Source organism: Mastacembelus armatus, chromosome 12 (assembly GCF_900324485.2).
Source record: "Mastacembelus armatus chromosome 12, fMasArm1.2, whole genome shotgun sequence".
Taxonomy (NCBI): Eukaryota; Metazoa; Chordata; class Actinopteri; order Synbranchiformes; family Mastacembelidae; genus Mastacembelus; species Mastacembelus armatus.
In genome coordinates this window covers 16093704-16114917 of record NC_046644.1, presented here as the reverse complement: position 1 = coordinate 16114917, position 21214 = coordinate 16093704, and the positions used below count along the sequence as shown (strand labels likewise).

Sequence of the window (21214 nt, the reverse complement as noted above, 5' to 3'; positions counted from 1 at the left end):
CAAAATAGTACTTAAGTACAGCACAGAGTAAATGTACTTAGAGACTTCTGACCCCACAGTGCCATATTACTCACTTCCAAACTTGGAGTCCTCTGCTTCCAACAGCTGAAGCTCAGGTGATATCACTGGAGACAATTAATGAGATTGGACTCTTTTTGCACTGGTGAAGTGTTTGGGAAATGTAGACTTTGGGTAGACTGTTGGTTGGGAAAGGAGGATGAGTCTTATGGATTTCACCTCAAACATTTGTCTTTCACTCTATTCAGAAGTAAACACAAAGTATTCCCTTGGAATTCCGTCAAGAGAAGTATTTTGGAAAGCTGTAGAAGAATTGTGCTCCTTGCCCTTGTCTGTACTTGCCAAACAAGTCAACAAAAATCTATAACAGAGGTGGGGATTAAGATTTTAGGACATAAAAATTGAAACACCCAGAAAGAAAAAATACTGTGGTCAGTCATTCTTTCTCACACACACACAAACATACATGCACAGAGAACTGGAACTACATATGGTGTGTCCTCACTAAAACAGCTGTTAGTCCCAAGATCCCGACTGGAGAGACAAGGAGGTTTCAGAAGTTCACCTCAGGTCTAAGCCCCTGCAGCCAATCCCTCTTAGTATCACCTCAATCAGGGATAAATCTCACTTATAACTATCCTCCAGTTCTGCCAACACATCTAAACACACTCTGATCACTTTCAACTGTGTCCTAATGGGGAAGCAAGCCATGCCATTACATCACTACACCTTCCCCCATCTCCTTTGTTCATACAGTAGCAGTCTCTGTCGCTCTTTACTGTAGCTGCTTCTTCCTCCATTAATTATGCCCTGCATTGTCCAACCTGCTCATGCTGTGCCCACATTCACCTCCAAGGGTGTATTATTAGAACACTGGCCACCTGGGCTAACTTTTACCCAATGGAGGTGCATCAGGGATGGCTCACTGCTGGGTTTGGGTGGCCCTTTTGCATGACCTTGATGGCCCACTACTGAGCAGGGCAGGCCAGCCAGACCTGGCTTGGCTATACTGGGCAGGCAGTGTGAAGTGTGGCCACAGGCCCAGTCTGGGAAGCACTGATCCACGCTGCCAGCTGCCATCTTTCTCCCCTTCCTGCATTCTCCCCTTTCCGCTGCTGCGCGGCATCTCTCTCTTCTGATGTCTATTTTTAGAGCTGGCTGATTTCTACTTTCTAAAACAGGCAAATGTGTTGTGGAACAGGAAGGTGTGTATTTTTTTTTATTTTTTGTCTTTCTTAGACATACCACTGTGCACTGTCGGCCAACTCCTGCACGTTTCACAAACCCCTGCTGGTCCTTGTTAACGTCAGCGCTCATTATACGTTCCTGTACACATGCACACGCTCGATTTGCATTCGACTGCTCTCTGTTCCCACGGCCCAAGGGAATCGGCTGATTGAAGGTTTTGGTTCAAAACTAAAATAATGAAATAAACAACAGCACAGTGAGACCTATTTGAATGGAGCATTTTTATATCAACACAGTGTGCACTACTGTGGAACTATTGTCTGATTCCATCTTTCTGCTTAGCTAAGCTTGGATCTTCCTCACCTCTCCCTCATCATTAGCTATCCCCTCTGCAACGCACTGCTCCACCCCCCCAAACCTCCTTACTCCATCATATTCAACTGCAGGCTAAGGCTCTGTAGCAGCTATCATATAGAGAATCTACAAAGAAACTACTGACGCTCCTAACACAGCACTAGTGACTGTAGCATCTTTGTCAAAGTGCTGGAAGCTTGTCATGTTGAAAGGCGCCAACATGCTGGCCTGTTTGGCTGAGGAGAAAGGATGCTGCATTCCCAGGGAACAAGAGGGATAAATAGAGTAGAAAAAATGCATCCCTGTGGAGATGGAGGGACCAGAAACTACTGTAGACCAATGCAAGCAGTGGAAGCTACAGTGTGCTTCAACATCAAAACCTCAAAATGTGAATTCTCCTATAGTTTTTAAGAACACACAGTAGTTCTCCTAGTGTGAGAGAAGGGGGGACATTATTTTGCATCTTCTGCAGTATGTCTCGAGTCTTATTAAGGATGAGCAGCTCTGCGCATTGGGTGATGCAGTCTTTCTTCCTGTGTTCTGACTTTACCTTGACTTCTGGGATTGCTGAATGAGTGAATGTAAATATACACCAATTAGATAGGAAATCAGCTTTTCTGTAAAGCTGCCCAATCCAGGGGCCAAAGGAAGAGTACAGCATACTGCTGTGTGCTACCTGTGTTAGGATCTCAACAGTTACCCCGTCAGTGGGTCCAAAGGACAGGGAGGGAGGGGGTGTAATGGCTCGCTGAAGTGTGTACGGAGGGATTAATCCTGTTAATTGAAGATAATACAGTATATAGATGCTCTGTGATTCTTATCCCAAAACAATGAGATTTTCTTTTAGTTAAAAGCAGAAGTATGGATTGTTCACATGCCAGAAAAAATACACTAAAGTATGTCAAAGTATGGAGAATTAAAGCTATTCTGCTTTCCCATCATGTAGGAATTTGAGTCTGGCAGACTCTCCATTCCCTAAATCCACAGCAAGTGCACCAGGGGCCTGGCTCAGTCCCCATAGATGACCTGAAAAGAACCAGAACTTTCCGTTATTAAGACCGCGTCCTGCGTAAAAGTGCCGACTAAGATCAGAATTCTTCCTGTCTGGCCCTCCGTCCCTCTCTTTCGTTCTCTCTCATCAGCTGGGCAGCACACTCTGGATCCGTGGGATGGAGGAACGCTGGCCAACCCTTGTACGGAAGCCCATTAAGGATCCCATCAATATTTCATCATTGTTCACTCAGAAACATAGCTATAGAAGTTTCCAGGCCAGGGCCATTAGGGGGCAGACGTCAATACGTTATGGCAGGGAGCATCTCTCCTCACTTCTCCCCTGCTCTTTCCCTCGCCTCTGTCCATCTCCCCTCTCAAGAGAAGTCATTGGAGAAGCTTTCTCAAGACGACAGTGGTTTCCGCTACTTCTACATTAAACAAATCATTAACCATTAGGTATCCAAGGAGCACAATATTCTTTCCTGCTCCTGTCAGATGACCTCAAGTACTGTTATTAGTCACGGCAAGAGGAAGGCAGGGAGACTGGGGTGCAGGGTTGTTTGTAAAATCTGTCTTATGGTAACAAATCTCTAGTCACACACAGAATACAAACACCTAATTAACAGCATGACATGACTGTTGAATGTGATATAGACGAGGCCTAAACACTCTCTAGAAACACTTTTTGTGAGATTTTGACTCATGGCTGTTGAGACGGGTCTAGCACCTTCAGTTCTGTCCAGCTCAGTGAGTGGACACAGTAATCATCGAGAGGATGAACTTGCTGTCTCTCAGTGAGTCAAATCTTATGATTCAAATATAAAACTTTCCTCTGAAAAGACAAGGAAGCTTAATTGCAGCCTTCTTAGGATGACAATGATTTTATAACCCTTATTTCAAATTATTACGCCTACATTAGCTGAGATGGGAACTAGCCTGCAGGCTAAAGTGTGTTAAATATTGCTGTAGCAGACATTTTAACGAGTTTTCCTGCAGCTCACCCTTCAGTGTCCTTGGAACTAAAAAGGTCCCATATGCATTTTACCAGAGGAAATGTGAGGTCCCCTAGAAGCTCAAAACAAACCGGATCCCAGGCTGCCAAGTCCATACTAATACAAACAACACCTCCAGACCTCTCTGAGGGATGTGGAGCTAAGCCAAGTCATTGCACTTATGTCATCCCTTTCAGGTCCCTATAGCTTGTATAGTGTGAATCCTGCTCTGACCTTAATTAGATTTTTGTTCTGCAGATCATTCATTTTCACAGTGTCTCCATAGCATAATTTCCCACTTTGTAAGCTTGTTAAACTTTTACTTATATTTTAATAAAAGTTTTCCGTACATGTTGCATTCGCATTACATTTAAAACTTAATAAAAGTATAAAAGTATCAAATATGCAATACACGTCCTGGCATGAACTCACCAGCGTGCAGAATCTCTCTGGTGGGTTTCCACACGTGATTCCAGGCGGATCCACCTTGATCCTCATGTAGTCTTTCATGGACATGGATTTCGGCTGGCACGCGTAATGTTCCCACACCGAGCCCTCGTCCGTGCTCACCAGGGACTTGCACAGTTCGTACTGGCCCAGAGTGGAGGCCAAGCAGTGCAGCAGCAGCAACACGACCTGGAAGAGCATGGCAGGCTGGGGTGGTGTTTGGAGCGGGGTCCGGCGCAGGGTGAGGGGCCACGGAACTCAAATTAGAGGTGAAGCGCATGGAGCGGTGATCATAAGAAAATAATGAACATCCCTACCACCATATTGCTGTAGCGGAAAGTGAGGGCAGGTAAATTGACACAACTCGCCTCCAGGGTTATAAATTCCCTAAATGACAGAACACTGTATCGGCAACTTTCACTCAATGTCTCTTGGTAAATTTTTGACGGGCCCAGAGAGCCGAGAGAGGGACACTTTGCTGTTTTAACGACTGACTTCCTGAGGAAGGTGGGCGGTAGATGGAGAGGTGGATAATGTTACAGACATTAATCTCGGTATACACTGTAACCATAGTGTTTCGGGGAGATGGGTGGGAGATGTTGACGCGGATCCATGTCTCAGAGAGACCTGTCCTGTAGGGAAACAGTGGTGCTGGTAGTCGAGGATGAAGAAGGTGCTGCGTCTTCAGGTATATCCATTGGACGTTTTAGACTGGCCGAGCTCTTCTGACTGTCCTGGGACAAAGTGAGGACAAAATTAGACAGTTAGTTTCTGAGCGCCGTCATCATTTTATGTAACTTTACTGCGAATGCAAGAATATTTTTCCAAAGCTAAAACGTGTTTTTGCATAAATAAAACATTAATACCAGTCTTTGAAATAACCGTGTGGATGGCTGCGTTGCGCTGTTATACTGAGAAATTATTTCAATACTGTAAATTGCGGTGATTTATTTTGGACAATGGAAGCAAACATTCATCCGCAGAGGAAAAGTTGAGGTGAATGTGTGGCACAGCCCGCGGGTTTTAGGGAGGACAAGTTGAAAACTGCGCTGAGTTCGGCGACGTTCAGTAGAAACAGTTGCACATTTAAAACGCAGTAAAAAGTGCCGCACTGTGTGGATAACCCTGTGCGTAAAAACACGTGCTGCTGGCCGTGCCGACTGTGCGTGCAAGAGTTGTAGTTACTCTAATAGCGCTCCCTTGCTGGAATTGGTGCCACAGATGTTTTTGTAACTGCACTGTAAGAGACATCTATCGGAAAGAGAAACTGAATAACCACCTCATTTCTTAAAAAGTGAGAAAAAAATATGTTCACAAATCAACTTGTTTCATGAATTTTCTTGATAAAAGTAAGAATTTCCTGGGAGTTTATCAACATAGGCCCGACCGTTGTTCTGCCTTACTTCAGGAAAGTGTCAGTAATGTAGTAAGAAGCTTTCTAATAAAACCTGCAGCGGAAGTAGTTCTTGTCAAATTTATTCACCTAATTTCATAGTGATTGGATTTGAAACCTGATGTATGAATAAATATGGGTGACATTTTTTGCAGTGTGGACCCCGCTGATCATGTCATCCCTCACTGACACAAGCCTGGTCCCTGCGCAACCTATTGCGCAAGTGGACTCCGACTTAGTTCAGTTGTCAAGTGAAGTCGCCAAAGCTATTTCCCGGCTCTGACCGTCTTGTAGGGGTGTGTCACTTTCTACAGTAGTGCATCTCACCGAGCAGCATCGCTCACACTACCCCTTTTATTGCATGTTTACAAACGAACGCATCAATGCGTTTGTCTGGACTGGTGTAAATTAGGCTAAAAGTGCCCTCGGCACTCAGGTTACCCTGCTCTGCTCCGGATATTGTGTAGAAGTCAAAGCAGCCTCTCGGTGCAGACTTCAAAAAGCTCTGATAGGATGCATCGTGTTGCAAAATGTTCCAGCATATCGGAGAAATCACTTACTTCTAACATGCATCCGTGAGACAGATCAGCACTTTGTGCGACGTTGGAGAGTGTGAACGTCCCCCTCTCTGGTCAGAAGGATGCTCCCGATCATCCACTGTACTCGCTCCCCGCCGCGGTCTTCACTGTACTCCCGTTATCTGCCTGCCCCGGCTCGCTGTTTGTCGCCGGATACTTTTTTATCTCACCGTGGATGGCTGCGCACGGTAGATCGGTGTCCTAGATCTGGAAATGGTTGGGAAAAGAGGACCGAAATCCAACGTCCAGGAGTATCAAAAGTATAAAATATTGACTTTGAGGAAAGGCTTGTGCCCGCCCTTCTTCCCCACCTCTCCTCCTCCTCTTCCTACTTTACAAGCTCGGGTTTACCCGGAATGCTCAAGGGCAGAAAGAAAGACAGAAAAAAGGCTTTATGGAAAATATCACCCTCCCTCCCTCCCTCTCTCTCTCTCTCTCTCTCTCTCTCTCTCTCTCTCTCTCCCTCCCTCCCCCTCTCTCACTCCCTCTCTCTCTCTCTCTCTCTTTCTCTCTCTCGCTCTCTCTCTCAGTTAATGCCTAGGCTAAATCCTTTTACCATCACTTTCAATCGCTATCTGAGCTTTCATCAGCTCCAGCCCTGCTGTCTGAACCGGGGCGGTGCAACTTCCCATCTCGGCTCCAAACTGTTCCCCAGCAGGTCCGGTCTGCACCCTGCTCGGCTTAAAGGACCAGCGGGAGAACGGGGACCCGGTGCTACTGGACTCTTGGCCTTAATCTGTCCAGGCGTGTAAAAGAATCGCGTAAAGTACGAACTGTTTACCTGCAGAGACAATTAGCAGTTGTCTCTGCATCAAAAATGATAACCCTAACTGTAGCGGTTCTTGCAGTGGTCCTGCGGGGCCACACAGGGACCGTATCCAACTTTATTGTATTGTCTCCTGCATATCGCTTTAAAATTTCTTTTACTGAATAAGACGAAGTTTTGTATTCACGTATTCACTTTTTTCTGTTTTCTTCATCCTGGAGTATATGGTATACTATGTATGTGTAGGATTACTGTGGAGCAATATCAGTAGATCTGAAATTACAGGTTGAATATCGGCTATAGTTCATATTTTCAAAGGGCAGGTGCAATGCTGTCATCCTGCAGCAGAGCTGGGCAGGGCCTTTAAACTTTCCATACAGAGGATGCCATATAGCACAGATTAGTTTAGCCCATCTCTGTTGTTGTAGTTGTAATTGTCAGGGTTTAGTAGCCCATGGATTTACAATCCTAAGGGAATAATTCAATGGTTTTCAAAATGGGTGTGGAGAACCCATCAAATATCCACAAGGTGAGCAACATAATATGAAAGCAAAAAAGAAATCTTTTGCTGCACTTCTGTTTTCATAAAAAGAAACTGTGTCTGTGCCTGTGTCAGCTATTCAGCTCTTGTTGCTTGGTAAATATTTGTCATATAGATCATTTTTAAAAATATTTTTATAATTTAAATCCTTCACTTTTATCCATCTGTCCAATCATTATCTGTACTGAATATCCTACCAAGATGGAGCTGGAGCCAATCCCAGATGTCCTGGGTGAGAGGTGAGGAGCACCCTGGACAGAGCACCTTTAATGTTTTTTGACTAATCAATTAGACCATAAAACAATAGCACAATTGGTGGAAATATACATCACAGTTTTCTTTTATGTTGTCCTAAATATATGATGATTTAAGACAAAGAAAAAGTAGCAAAATTTGACAAACGTGATCCATCAAAAAATTATATAATCCATTTTCTAAATAGTTGGCCATTAATTTTCTCTTTTAATCGAGAGATGCATTAATACTGCAGATTGCTTACTGCAGCATCCTCAAAAGGTCCCTGGAACTAAATTTGGAAACCTCTGAAGCACCTAACACTATTGTACAACCATACCTAATGGAAAGCTTCTATTGTGAGCCTGGATAACATGATTCACACTTCAGAGGTGAATGACAAATGTTAGGTTTCATAAATCACCTCTTGTGACATTTGAGTTCAATAGAAGAAAAACAAGGCCAGAAGACAAAGGGGGCAAAAGCAGAAAGAGAGGTACGATTCAGAGGACATTTTGAACCTCTGTATGAAGCACGGCAGTACACCCGGGAGTGGATCGATAGTGTGTCCTTGGAGGGCTTTCCCTCTACTTTCACATGTTTGAGATGAGTCTTAACTCCTGTTGTACTGCTGAGGCATGTTAGTGAAGAGGTCCCCGTTTTTCACAGAGCTGTGAGCAGGGCCAGACCGAAAGAGTAATCTTCCCCTCGGGGATCAATAGAGCATCACAAATATGGCGTTCACAGCTATAAAAGGCTCTTGATATAGAATAACACGGGCCTTTAATCAACACTGTACAAGAACAAAGGGATAAATGGGGCCTGTTCAATTTATCAAGCAGCCTCAGAGTCAAAGATGAATCAAGCACATGGCATTTGTCAGAGGTTGAGAAAAACTCTCAGCAAAATGTACCTGCTGATATTTTGCCTTGTGTTTTAGACTTCCAAATGTTTTCAGATTTCAGTGGTTGGAATTTGAGACCTTGTGCAGCAAACTCTCCTGTTTTTTTTTCCTTTTTCTTCTTCTTCTCACTTGCTTGATGTGAGTGATTTAAAGCAGAGGTTCATCATTGATTCAGCGATGGTCAGAGTGTCAGCCGTGCCTGAAACGTGACTGAGTATGATTAAGCTCCAAACATTTATTTCACAAATGGATAAGGATTACATGTGTAGGCAGGCTGGCTGATTGCATTTTGTGCAGGCTCTGTGATTTACTGCTGTGTGTCACTTAACAAAAACCATCATCATATTTAGCCAACAACACATTTTCAAATACATCTATATATGATTGTTCACTTTACTAAATTCACTTGAATGTGCATCAGTAACCTGATAGAAATGTCAAACCTCAACATGATAAATGAGTGATATTGTATTTTGGAATTCAATTACGTCTACCTAAATAAGAGCATCAATAACAATAGAACAGCCTGTCCTGGGTAATAGACACACCACAATATCTAGCACAACAGGGCATTGCTTCATTCATTTCCTGCAACAGTGTTAGTTATTTGACTCTGTGTTCAAAGAGGCAGTGTAAAATAAATGTTATTCTTTTTTTGAAAAACCTACTTAATTCTGAATTGGCTGCATGTGAGTATTATATCATTTCTGTGATTTATTTAACAGTTTATATAGAAATCTGTTCTGTGAATCATTTGGCTCCCTGGAGTGCACTCGCTAAATCTGAAAAGTTGTATAAAATGCTCAGTGTCAGTAAGTGGCAAAAATCAGATGACAAGACTCTCCACTGTTCTCTCCTTTTTTTGTCACTCTTCATCTTTCTCTATACTCACCCTCTCGTTCACTCTCCCTCTCTCCATGTTTGCATTTTGGCAGAGGATAAAACTGTCAGTAGCCTAGCTGGCAGACCTTGATAAAAAAAATATACCCTTCACCGAGGCAGCCTACAGAGTTTGGACAAGTTTCAGGACAGGCCCCCTGTCTCTCTCTCTTTCTCTGTCTCACCCTCTCTATCATTCTCATACTCTCACATAAATCAGGGACCCGGGGAAGTCCCCAAACAAGTTGTGCATGATAAGAAATAATTTATCTATCTGTCATAAAATGCTTTGACCAGATGGCTAGGCTGTAATCAAACACACTCACACACTCACACACACACACACACACACACACACACACACACACACACACACAGTACAGTAGACAGTGCTGAGGCATAATATTATGACTAGAATGGGCACATTCTCCCCATTCTCAGCAGGGTGGGCTGCACTGTGTGTTGTGGCACATTTCCTTCAACAACCACAATTTATACTTTCTGCGACTGCTGCCACAGTGCCCTTCTGTCAGTTCAGACCAGACGGGACAGCCTTTGTTTACCTCGTGCATCGATGATGTGCCGGTGTGTGGTTTGTCCTTTCATGGACCACTGTGGCTACACACTCACCACTGCTGACTGAGAGCACCCCATGAGCCGTGCCTTTTTGGAGATGCTCTGATCCAGTCGTCTGGCCATAACAATTTGGCCCACATCACTGTTCACATCACTTAGGTCTTTACACTTGCCCATTTGTCCCACATTCAACACGTTCAGTATCAGAACCAACTGTTCACATGCCGTCTAATCACTTGACATGCACACTTGTTCGTAGATAATCAACATTATTCGCTTCATTTGTGAGTGGACATAATGTTTTTACTCATTAGTGTATGCTGTTCTGTTTGCACACACAGGCTGATGTCCTTCACCATAACGGCCACATAACCATAGGAAGATTGAGATATTTAAAGCAGAATTTAACTGTTTTAACACATCAGTCTATTTTTTTTTTTAGATCTTTGAGATTATTACTACATATGTGGAAAAACTTTCATAAAGACTTTTATGGAAGCAGTTTGAGATCTCGTGCTACAGTACATTAGCTGCCACTATCACGACACAACTGAATCTCCAGCTGAACTGGGTAGTGTGGGTAATGTAATTGTAATCAGGTTTTGACATTGAGGATGAATGCATTAAATAAAATTGATGTCTCCATTGTGAGTTGTGTCGTAGGTGTAACTGGAAAAACTTTTAGCATTAAGAGTTCAGAGTTCTATGAAGAAATGCTCAAATCCACATATGTGTTGATATTTGTACTACATTCATGTATTTTTTTTTTTTAAAGTTCACACTGGTTCCATTTCTAACATTTCATGCCTTTTGTCCATCAGTGGTGACTGATCCTCAGAAAAAAAGAACACCTGTTACTATAAACACATGATGTTCTCTACACAGCCAGATGGGTCTTCCTGACAATAAGACACACACTCACACATATGTACACATAGATGTCCATACTGTACACACACACCACACACACACACACCAAACACTGTCTCCTAGCAACTCCTAGTTAGTCGTCCTACCTTGGGAGTAATGCTCCTTTCACATGTAGTACATTTGGTGTTTGCCCACTGGGGAAACCAGAGACAACCTTGAAGTAACCCTGAAATGCAGGCACATTAAACCTCCATCCCACAAACCACATCTAGCCCTTTTAACCTTTTCCTTTATAATTCCCTTGTCTGTGTTTAATTGGCTTTCCCTCCTCCTACCACTATATTAACAGAGTTTTGGGCTAGTCGTTTCTGATGGGTGGAGGTGGAAGTTGCAATGAAGGATCCTAAAGAAGTGAGCTCTAATGAGCAGAAATAACACCTGAGGGCTCATCCTTCTACATCACATATCAGTCACTTCATAAGGAGGGATGACAAGCTGCAGACTCTGATATTTAACAGCAACTGCAGAGGCCCCAGTTGGTGTCCTGTCCCACACTGGGACAGCAGCAGAAACACTAATCTGCTGTAGTATCTGTGTGTTTTTTGTGCAATTAGGATTGATCATACTAAAGAGTTGTTGTTTAAAATCATTTTGTTGTGTGGACATGTTGACAGTGGATCTATATTTGTGTGTGTGTGTGTGTGTGTGTGTACGTGTACTATAATATGTGTGTAGTGGCCCCTTTGTGCTTGTCGGCTGTTGCATGACTGAACCTTCTCAGTGTTCCTGAGTGATGCAGGGATCAATGCAAGTCTTTGGAGGTGCCTTTCACACACACTCTTCCCTTTGCTCCTCAACACTGCAAAGTGTCTGTCGCCACTGAAGGTTACGGTAACAAAACCATTGTCTTACTCAGTGGATCAATCAATTAGTCAATCATTTCCTTATTCCTTATTTCTAACTCATCTTTCGCCAATTGTAAAGCTGCACTCACCATCACTAGCCTTAGCATTACTTACCGACTATTATCAGTCACACTCATTTATGTATTGAGTGAATGAATGAAAGGTCATTGTTCACTCACTCACTCTTATGACAGCAATCAGTGGCTCTGAGAGATATGCTCTGGTGTGATAAGATAAGATAAACTTTATTAATCCCCAAAGGGAAATGAACTACTGAGGTATGTTTGATGGGACTGGGAAAAAGACCTACTTGTTCACATAGTCCCCTCACTGTTACTTTCTTTTCCTTCAATTGAAAGGTATTTATGTGGTTTTTTTTCTTTAACTAAAAATAAACTGTTACACAATTAATCACATATTTATTCATCCAAAGAAGTACTAGTACTACACTACTCATGAAATTCTGTGGCTGGGATATTCTGAGTGTTGAGCTCTAGTATGAGCCATAATTCAAAAAAGAGTGGATCCTTATTATTTTTAAATGTGACAAATAGAACCATGATTATAATTTAGTAGTAGTAGTTTGTTCCATGACTATTAATTGGATTTTGACATGTAAAATCAGTGATGTGCCCTTTAATGACGCAATCCTCTCGAATTGCAGGCAGGCTCTTAGGTAGTGTTATAACCTAATACACTTACTGTAGGTTTACTTGTTATTTTTTTTATTAAATGGAAACAAATTAATAAGGTTTGGAATATTTTATATATGTAATTTCTGTGTAACTCCTTTTGCTTTTGAAACATCATAAAAGATTTACCGTCTCTTCACCAGAATGACCTGCTAACAGTCATTCAGCCTACTCACACCATTATATCCTTCATTAAATGAGCTGTAGAGGAGAGAAAGAGATTTATCCTGGTGCATTTAGGGCAAACAGGGCACAGTCTCTTCTTCAGACTGACGCTGACGTTGGGGGGGATAAATCCAGCAGAATCAATACCAGCTTTTTGTCTCATTGATTTGCTCATACAACCGCACCCTCGTCCCACCCAGAGGTTCTTCCTCCATGCTGACCCCTTTCTGTCACCTGTGGATGGCATTCATTCATCTGTCTGCATATAGAGCCTATCCATTTCACTAATCAGAGACAGTGACATTGTATAGTGCAGCTCTTAGAGGTCTCATAATGTCATGTTGTAAAAAAGGAAAGAGGTTTAACCCAGCAGTTATTGTAAAGGTATAACGTACCTTTTTTGTATGTAGGATATAGGCAGCGCAGTTAATATTTGTCAAAAGGAACAGTTCTTTGCCAAAGCCAAAATTTAACTCATGAAACTAAGGCAGAACATCTGACAATGCCTTCAAATCAAACCCCAAAATACATTATTTTTTCCAGAGCAACAGACTATTGACAGGTTGGTGGCCTTCATGTCATTCAGCTGACATTGTGGTTATAATATCATGGCTGCGAGGTCAGGGAATGATCGTGGTCATGATGGAAACAAGAAATGAACAGTGTGTGTTTTGTTGACTCATCCATCTATGGCACCTACCTCATTCTATGGACTTTGTATATTTATAGTACCACCACTTTGTTCCCAATAGAATCTATAAGTCTGACTACAAGTGTCACTTAAACATATGTTATTTATTTAGAATTTGTTTAAATGATTAATGCTGCTGTTTTTAAATAGAACTCTTTTTCTAAAGTCTTAGTTATTTCCACCCTAATGATGCAGTACATTTGTGAATGTTTACATTGTGCTGCGAACGGTCAGTAATACTTTCAGACTGAACTGAATATAAAACGATGTTGGGCCGAGGTGACATTTCTCTCATAATTGAGACAGTGTCACTAGTGAGTGTTGTTGTGTCATGAGTTTTTTATGATGGAAAGCCAGTGGGCACTGAGCACAATGAAGCCCACCGTAACCTTTCACTGCAGCAGTGTTTTATTCCCATCACTCGATCAACGATGCTCTTTGTTTATTTCTGTCCTTCCTCGGGGGTAAATAAGACCCTTTTCTGCCAGAGAGGAACCTGGGTAATGAGGCTTGTGACTTTGGTAGCTCTACATACAACAGGTCATGGGTCAACCCCAGAGATGGAGGCAAAATGGATATAAGGCAGAATCTACTTATATCATATTAGATTTTATTATGTGTGTGTGTGTGTGTGTGTGTGTGTGTGTGTGTGTGTGTGTGTGTGTGTGTGTGTGTGTGTGTGTGTGTGTGTGTGTGTGCGTGCGTGCGTGCGTGTGTGTGTGTGTGTGTTCTTGCATCATCTCCTGTAATACCATTCCTGCCCGTCATTATCATCATGAAAGCCCAAAACAAGAATTTTTAATACACATATTAGGAAACAAATCAAAATGAGTGAAAACCCAAAATATTATAAAAACAAAACTCAAGATATGACCAAAAATTAATTAACCCTATTAGCAAAAGGATCAAAGTTTCTTGCTTGTAAATTTGACACTAGAAGAAACGTGTAAACAATATATTTATGGGACCAGGGTTAAAAGAAGAAGATTAAGAAGAGAAATAGAAATGAGAAGCACAGCAAACATAATCCTCTGTCAAAATGGGACAAAAAAAAAAAGTCTTGGTGACTTTTAAATTATTCATATGTTTATGAAATTACATATGAAATGTTTATTGTTATTATTATTACGATTGTCAAGCTCTAGCACCCTACAGTAGCTGTACAGTGCTGGGGTTCAATGTTGGACTTAAGTTCAGAGCAGAGGTTTACAGGAGTTAATAACATTTCTTCTCCCTCTGTCTGATATCTCCCTTATTAGACACAGACAATGAACATTGATTCTCGTGCAGCTGTTTTCTCTGCTCCATTGCAACTGGAAGATTTCCTTCATGCTTTTAAGTCTGTCTGCCAGGGTCATGCCTCGTCTGAGTGTGTGCTGTGTTTTCCTGTGCATGAATGAGCATGCGTGGGTGTGGGCCAGCATGTGTGCATGCCTTCTTCTTTCACACATGTTTATAGCTTCTATGCTATTTCTATGTAAATACCGTCTGCTTGTGTATGTCTGCATACTTTAATCAGTCAGTCAGTCTTTTTTTTTTTTTCTTTGTACCACCATTGGAGGATTTTCCCACAGCATACAGACTTGGGGTGATGGGGCAGAGGCAGTGGGTGTTAATAAGAATACCACTGCTGTCCACTCAGAACGGGAATGAAGCAGGCAGTGGAGTGGTGGAGGTCTGGACAGAGATTAGCCCTCCTCTGTCTGAGTGATCCCAGGACTGCAGCAAAGGCAGGACCGGCCTCTTTTCTGCAGCTCCCCACGTACCCATTAATGTAAACACGATCAATATGTTTGTTGTGAGACCTGCGCAAGTAAAAGGGGAGAGTGAAACCACAGAACCATGAGCTTGGAGTCTTGCCTCATTTTCACTGGTTCTGTAACCCATCACATCTCTGTGTCCTCTTCCTTTTGACTCTTCTTGCTGTTTCTTGTATGTTTTGGCTGTCTAAATTATTCTGTTTCCACACGTTTAAGCTCCTGCTTGGTTTCCAAACAGAAACCGTTATGGCTGCAATGTGAAGCAGCGTAGAGGTACATGAAGCTCCAGATCTCTAGTGGCTGCTAGGTGCTGGTTTAAAAGAAACTCAGACTGTATTAAAGTGAAAAGAAAAAGTTTTTAAAACTAGCTAAACTTTCTCTGAAACTATGAAGTCAATGTAAGTAGGAATTTTGTCTTGATATGTCTTATTTCTTTAACCTCTACTGTATGAAATACATCATTCATGAAGATATGCTTGAAAGTGAGTTGAGTTAGGTTACTGTACAAGTCCTGACATCCCATCTGGGTAGAATCAATTTCACCAGCACTCTCTATGTTGCACTGAGCAATTCTTTCATGAGTCTTTGTGAAAAAATTAAACATGTTCCAGGGTTTATTTTGAATAATCAGTCTGCAGTTGCTATGCTATTTTTTAATGCCATCCCTGACCTGCCTGCGACCCTGGTAACCTCTCACCCAAAAAGACTTCTGACTTTTAATGTCTGGTTTTTTGTTGTAAAGGTAGACCACAGTTCATATTTGATAAGAATGTGATTGTTGAGTCACATCTGTCGCTCTGTACTCAAATTCACCCAGATCTGCTTTTGAAGGTTAGGATCGTTATTTGAACCTTTAATTTTCTGCCATTTATTCACCCAGTGTGCCAGGTTCTCTCTTTGAATATTAATATTCTGTCTCTTCTTAGAGTAAAAAAAATATTGATCTTTAATCTTTATTGTTTGTGACCTTTTCCAGTTCTTGAGCAGAGTTATTGGTTTTTGAAGGATATTGTGCATGTTCTCCTTGTGTCTGTGTGGGTTCTCTCTGCTCTCTCTGTTAGATACAATTGTCCATAGGTGTGAATGTCAGTATTAATGGCTGTGCAGATATTGAATGGATTGATAGACACTGGTTGTGTAGCTAATGTCTGTTTAAAAATAACAACCTGCCAACCTAATATCTGAAGATAAAATTTAGTCAGAACTGGTGGTTTCATGGGTTGTATTTTTTTTGGTCACAGTTCATCTGTCCTCTCTGTCTCTTCTTTCTATGGCTTCTGATGTTGCTGCCTGCATTTTTCTCTCTGCCATTCCTCACCTGTCCACCAGATGTCCTCTGTGTCCCCCTGTCTGTCACACCTGTAACTTACACCTGTGCTCAAGTCTTCAGTTAGTGCTCCAGCCCTTTCTCTCATTGCCTCGGGTGTTTCCTGACTCATGACTCACCTGTTGTCTTTGTGTTCCCTGACTAATGTCTGACTAAACACATTTTTATTCTGCCTGTGTGTGTGTGTGTGTGTGTGTGTGTGTGTGTGTGTGTGTGTGTGTGTGTGTGTGTGTGTGTGTGTGTGTGTGTGTGTGTGTGTGTGTGTGTGTGTGTGTGTGTGTGTGTGTGTGTGTGTGTGTGTGTCTGCATAAAGTGACTGAATACAACATGGATAATCTAAATCACTGGCACTACATTCATTGCCAGTAATGCTTGACTCCATTGTATACAACATGTATTTGTGCATTGTCACTGAATCTTGTTTGTGGCTGAGTTGGATCAAACTTTGTTCACAACATAGCATGTAAAACCAATTTCCTTCTTGCACATTGAAAATATGTTGTGGTTACTGTTGTTTGAAAGGCAGTTCTGTAGCGACCTGCACCTTACACCTCTTGAATTCAAATTGCTGACACAACAAAACAGCTTGAAAAGCCAGTGGGTTTTGGTTAAAGCTGCACACTCCAGCATATTTTTTAGAAAGTATTTAAGCATTTTAACATCTTGGAAACAACATGGTGCTATGATCAGTTTATGGTTAGACTAATTGTTTGAACTTTTAACTGAGCTAAAGAAAGACACTGTTTACTAGAGTTTATAACATGAAGATCCTGTGGCAAAAGCAGCACTTCCCACCACAACCTCTGAGAAAGAGGAGACATGTTTTCTAAAGGTTGAGCTGCTTATCCCTGTTTGTTCTTATGGTGTCTTGTGAGAGTTGTGCTCTAACAATAGAAGCTCAGAGGAATCTGTTGGAGCTGTGGCACGGTCCGATCTTTGTTATGTGACTTGTGGGCCCAGGAACATTTGTTCTCCTTCATTTCTCGATATGTGTGGGATGAACAGATCCTTCCCAGGAGAGTCCAAAGTGTTTGCTTGATTCGAATCTCTCTGTCTCTCTGTTTCATCCTTCTTACCATCTTTTTCTACCTTTTGCCAACCTTATTATTTTTCTGCATTAGGTTCATTTCTCTAATTTTCATATAGTTCTATTTTGCTTGATTTAGCATTATTCCTTATTCTCTCACCTCTCCTTCCACCTCCTCTTAGTTTGTTGTCTTTTTCTGGCCTGTAATCATGTGCAATAAGTGGAATTCATACAGAAACACACCCACACTAGCAAAGTAATGAGCATGCACATGCTCACGCATCACATGTGGCTGCTTTTTTGAAGGAATGTTGAAATATGTGTTATTAAATGTTCACTTGCCCAGCATTTGTAATGAGATGCAAGCTGAAATTTGGAGTATTTCTTAGCATGCTAGCAGTGTGTTTCAGTGGTCGGCTGGTCTTTTCACCACTTTGGTGTGCACTGAATTATCTCCACCACTTTTTGATGGATTGCAGTGAAATTTTATAGATATTCATGTTCCCCAGAAGATGACTGGTCAAGGCTTTGGTGATTCCCAGATTTCTCCTGTAGTGCCATCAGCAGGCTGATATTTATGGATAAGAGTGAAATGCCTGGAGAACTATTGGATTTATTTTTTTTTTTACAAATTTAGTCCAGACATTCATAGCTCCCAGTCTTTTTACACCCCCCCCCCCCTTCATATACACACAGACAAACATTTGATAGATTATTACTCTGACTTTTCTTCTAATGCCCTCAGCAGGTTGACATTTTTGGTTTTGAGTGAAATGTCTTGACAAATATTCAGTGGGACAAAATTGAAATATGTCCAATACCTGTGTTTGCAAAACTACATGACATCCCCAGGAGGCTCAGCTTTACATTTGCTGCTAAATAGTAAATGTGGATGCTAATAACCTGATAACGATTACCTGCCAAATATAATGTGTAAGCATCGATGATGTGGGAATGTGAGCTTGGTGATGTTAGCTTTTACCATTATGCTAAAAGTAATTTTTAACTGCAGCTGAACTTAATTTGAGATGCACATTTTGTGAAGTCAATTCTCTTTGGTCTTTAAGTCCAACATTTGTCCCCACATACACTCTGGGACAGACACACACGTCCTCACTGAGTTAGTACCATTTCTCTGTGCAACGGGTTTCTCTCCAGAGTCGCTAGATCACTGTCAGATTAGCCCCCTATTTCCCTGCAGGCAATTGGGGAGCCCCAAGTGTGTCTGTATTTCTGTGTGTGTGTGTGTGTGTGTGTGTGTGTGTGTGTGTGTGTGTGTGTGTGTGTGTGTGTGTGTGTGCATGAGTGAAATGGCAGGGAACACTGTGATTAACACTGGATGTGTGGTTGCTCCAGGCGCTGGCACACTCATAGGGAGGTGCTGAGCTGTGTAAGCAGCTGCTTTATTCCCCCCTAGTGAGACGACAGAATAAAGACATCAAGCACAGCCTTGCACCCCCCACCCATCCGGTCCTCCCCCTTCTGCTTCGCACACTCTTGTAATACATACACAGTGATATACACACGCATTAGGGCTGACGTATATATCTGAACAGCTTATATTCAGGCTGAATCTGTGCCAGCCAAGAAGATCTGTGTCTGCATTATTTTTCCAAACATGACCCCCCACTCCTGGCCAAGTTGTGCTGGAACGGAACCATTGTACCAGCTTAAATGGACCATTACTCAGATCTATGGTCAGTTCTGTTCCAGCTCAGTCACTGAGCCTTGGACCCAGCCAGCAGACTTAACATCACTGTGGCTGAATCTTTGGCTTGTCTTACAGTCTGGCAGTGTGCGTTAAGGAATAAAAGTTTGACTCTACCAAAACAAACAGAGGAAAACAGAGATCCTGTAGGGACGCCTCATACTAAGTTAAAGAGGCGGTGTAAGAAGAGGGGGAAGCAGTGGAGGGAGGAAGCGATGCTGGTGCCTGTACTCAGTGTTGATGTTGGTGCTTACCAGCAGCTTGTCTTTATTTCTCTGTGATGTACAATTTAGGGATAAATATATTTTCAGACCATTTTTGTTGAGCTTATTGTTTATTTATTTCTTTTTTACATATGGCCATCTTAGCTGAAAGGGTAACATACTGTGTTGCCTTCTGTGTCCCTCTCTTGTGTTCCAACAACAAAATGTTCCTTCCCTAATCACAAACCTGGTACAAAAATCAAGGCCGAGATGACTGTTTTCAAATTGGACGTGTGAGGGCCTTACGTACTCTAGTCCAGTGGATGAGTGTGGAATAGTCGCTGAGCCATGACAGATTGTAAACCATGACAGTCTGAGACCATCATTGCAGACCCCAGCCCCCCAGGTAATGAATATGATTTTTATGACAAGTGTGGTAATAGTTTCCTTTAAAAGGGCATCCGCTGCTGCAGCTTCGCACTTCTGAAACTTTATCAGACTCGAGATGGACAATTTAGTATACAGTCTAAAAATGTATGCTGTAAAACGAGACATATTCTTTTTTTCTAGTTGCTTTTTGCTTCATGATGTTGTAGATGCTAGAAGGTTCTACTCTCCCAGTACAATTGACCTAATATATGTATATGATAATACTAGTTATAACATATTCTTTATTAATGAAAAAAAACTATTACTTGCTCTTAATCAGAAATACATTGCAGTCTTTTTTGGTTTTAGACTATGTCTATCCATATGTCTCTATCTGTAGTATGCAGATATGTGAGACAGCACAGACAGAATTGGTGGACTGCAGGTTGTATGACATGCTGAGCGGGGCTCTGTGCAGAAGCGCTGACAGCGACAGGGTCTAGCGGTGATACTGGGGCACTGGAGGTCTCTCAAGTGTCGCTGAGAACTATAACCACATAATTTGATATAGCTGCAGTGGTAGGAATGAAGAAAAACACAAACAGCAAGCTTTAATTATGCGGCCCTGGCTACTTGAGTCTGGAGGTCAGTAAACCTCATCATTTTGCTCACAAGACCTTCAGGAGGTTATTTATCAGGTTAATTCTATGAGGAAATTAAAGGTGAGTTTTTGATCATCCCTCTCCCATCTGCATCCTCTCTTTTTAATCAAATGTAAGATCACCTCAGATCTCTCTCCATGACATTTCTTCAAGGGTTAATTTGCCAGCGGTCATTACCAGACATGTCAGTCTGTAGTCAATTCATCTCCCTTGCACAGAAACCGTGCTTAAAATTCACGCCATCTCTCCTGTCAATCACTGACGGCTGCATCAGATCAGAGTTTTGCCTGAGCTGAGACCGAACTTGGTGGAGATCAGTGGTGTCAGAAAATTCCCTTGGCCTTCCTCCATCCCCAGAAGGTCACTTTGCCGCAGGCTCTCTTTTCCTTTCTTTGGCTATAAGGGTTTGCAGGAAAGCTAATGTGTCTGACTAATGAGGGAGAGAGACAGAAACAGGAAGGGGACAAGAAAAAAAGCAGCCAGCAGATTAGCTTCGGATTTTGATTTAATATGTTAATCTGTTGTCTGAAGTTGAACTCCATTTGTGTGTGTATGTTGTGGCAGAGTCTCAACATCTTTCTGTGTTACCAAGCAGCAGAACATGTTCTGCCACAGTCGCCTTTTTATGGACTAGCTTTCCCCTGAAAGCTGATCAAACGCTGTTTATTCGCCTGTGTATGTTGCAACACCACTGTGCAGATTTCATCTTCGTCTTTATGTGTGTGTGTGTGTGTGTGTGTGTGTGTGTGTGTGCTCACTTCTATGTTTCTTTCTGCATTTACTCACACATGCATGTTCCTCTGGCACCACTGGCTTTAATCATCAGTGGAGCAAGGCCATGGGCAGAAGTCTGTAGTGACCCTCCCACGCTTCTAGAGTGTGTATGTGTGTGTGTGTTTGTGTGTGTGCATGTGTGTGCATCATTCCCCCTCGTGTTGCCTTCCTGCCCCACTGCTAATGACCTCGCAAAGC

At 42.2% G+C, this 21214-nt stretch overlaps 1 protein-coding gene across 2 annotated transcripts in view; it reads right to left on the bottom strand.

Moving 5' to 3' along the window:
• The window catches only part of ntng2b (netrin g2b), a 52242-nt gene extending 47599 nt beyond the window's left edge, over positions 1-4643 (bottom strand). For both annotated transcript variants that reach the window (XM_026297875.1, XM_026297876.1), the window contains exon 1: positions 3978-4643. In XM_026297875.1, coding sequence (XP_026153660.1) covers positions 3978-4193 — 216 coding nt within the window. In that variant the 5' untranslated portion in view covers positions 4194-4643. The remainder of the gene's footprint in view (positions 1-3977) is intronic.
• Positions 4644-21214: the final 16571 nt, after the last annotated feature.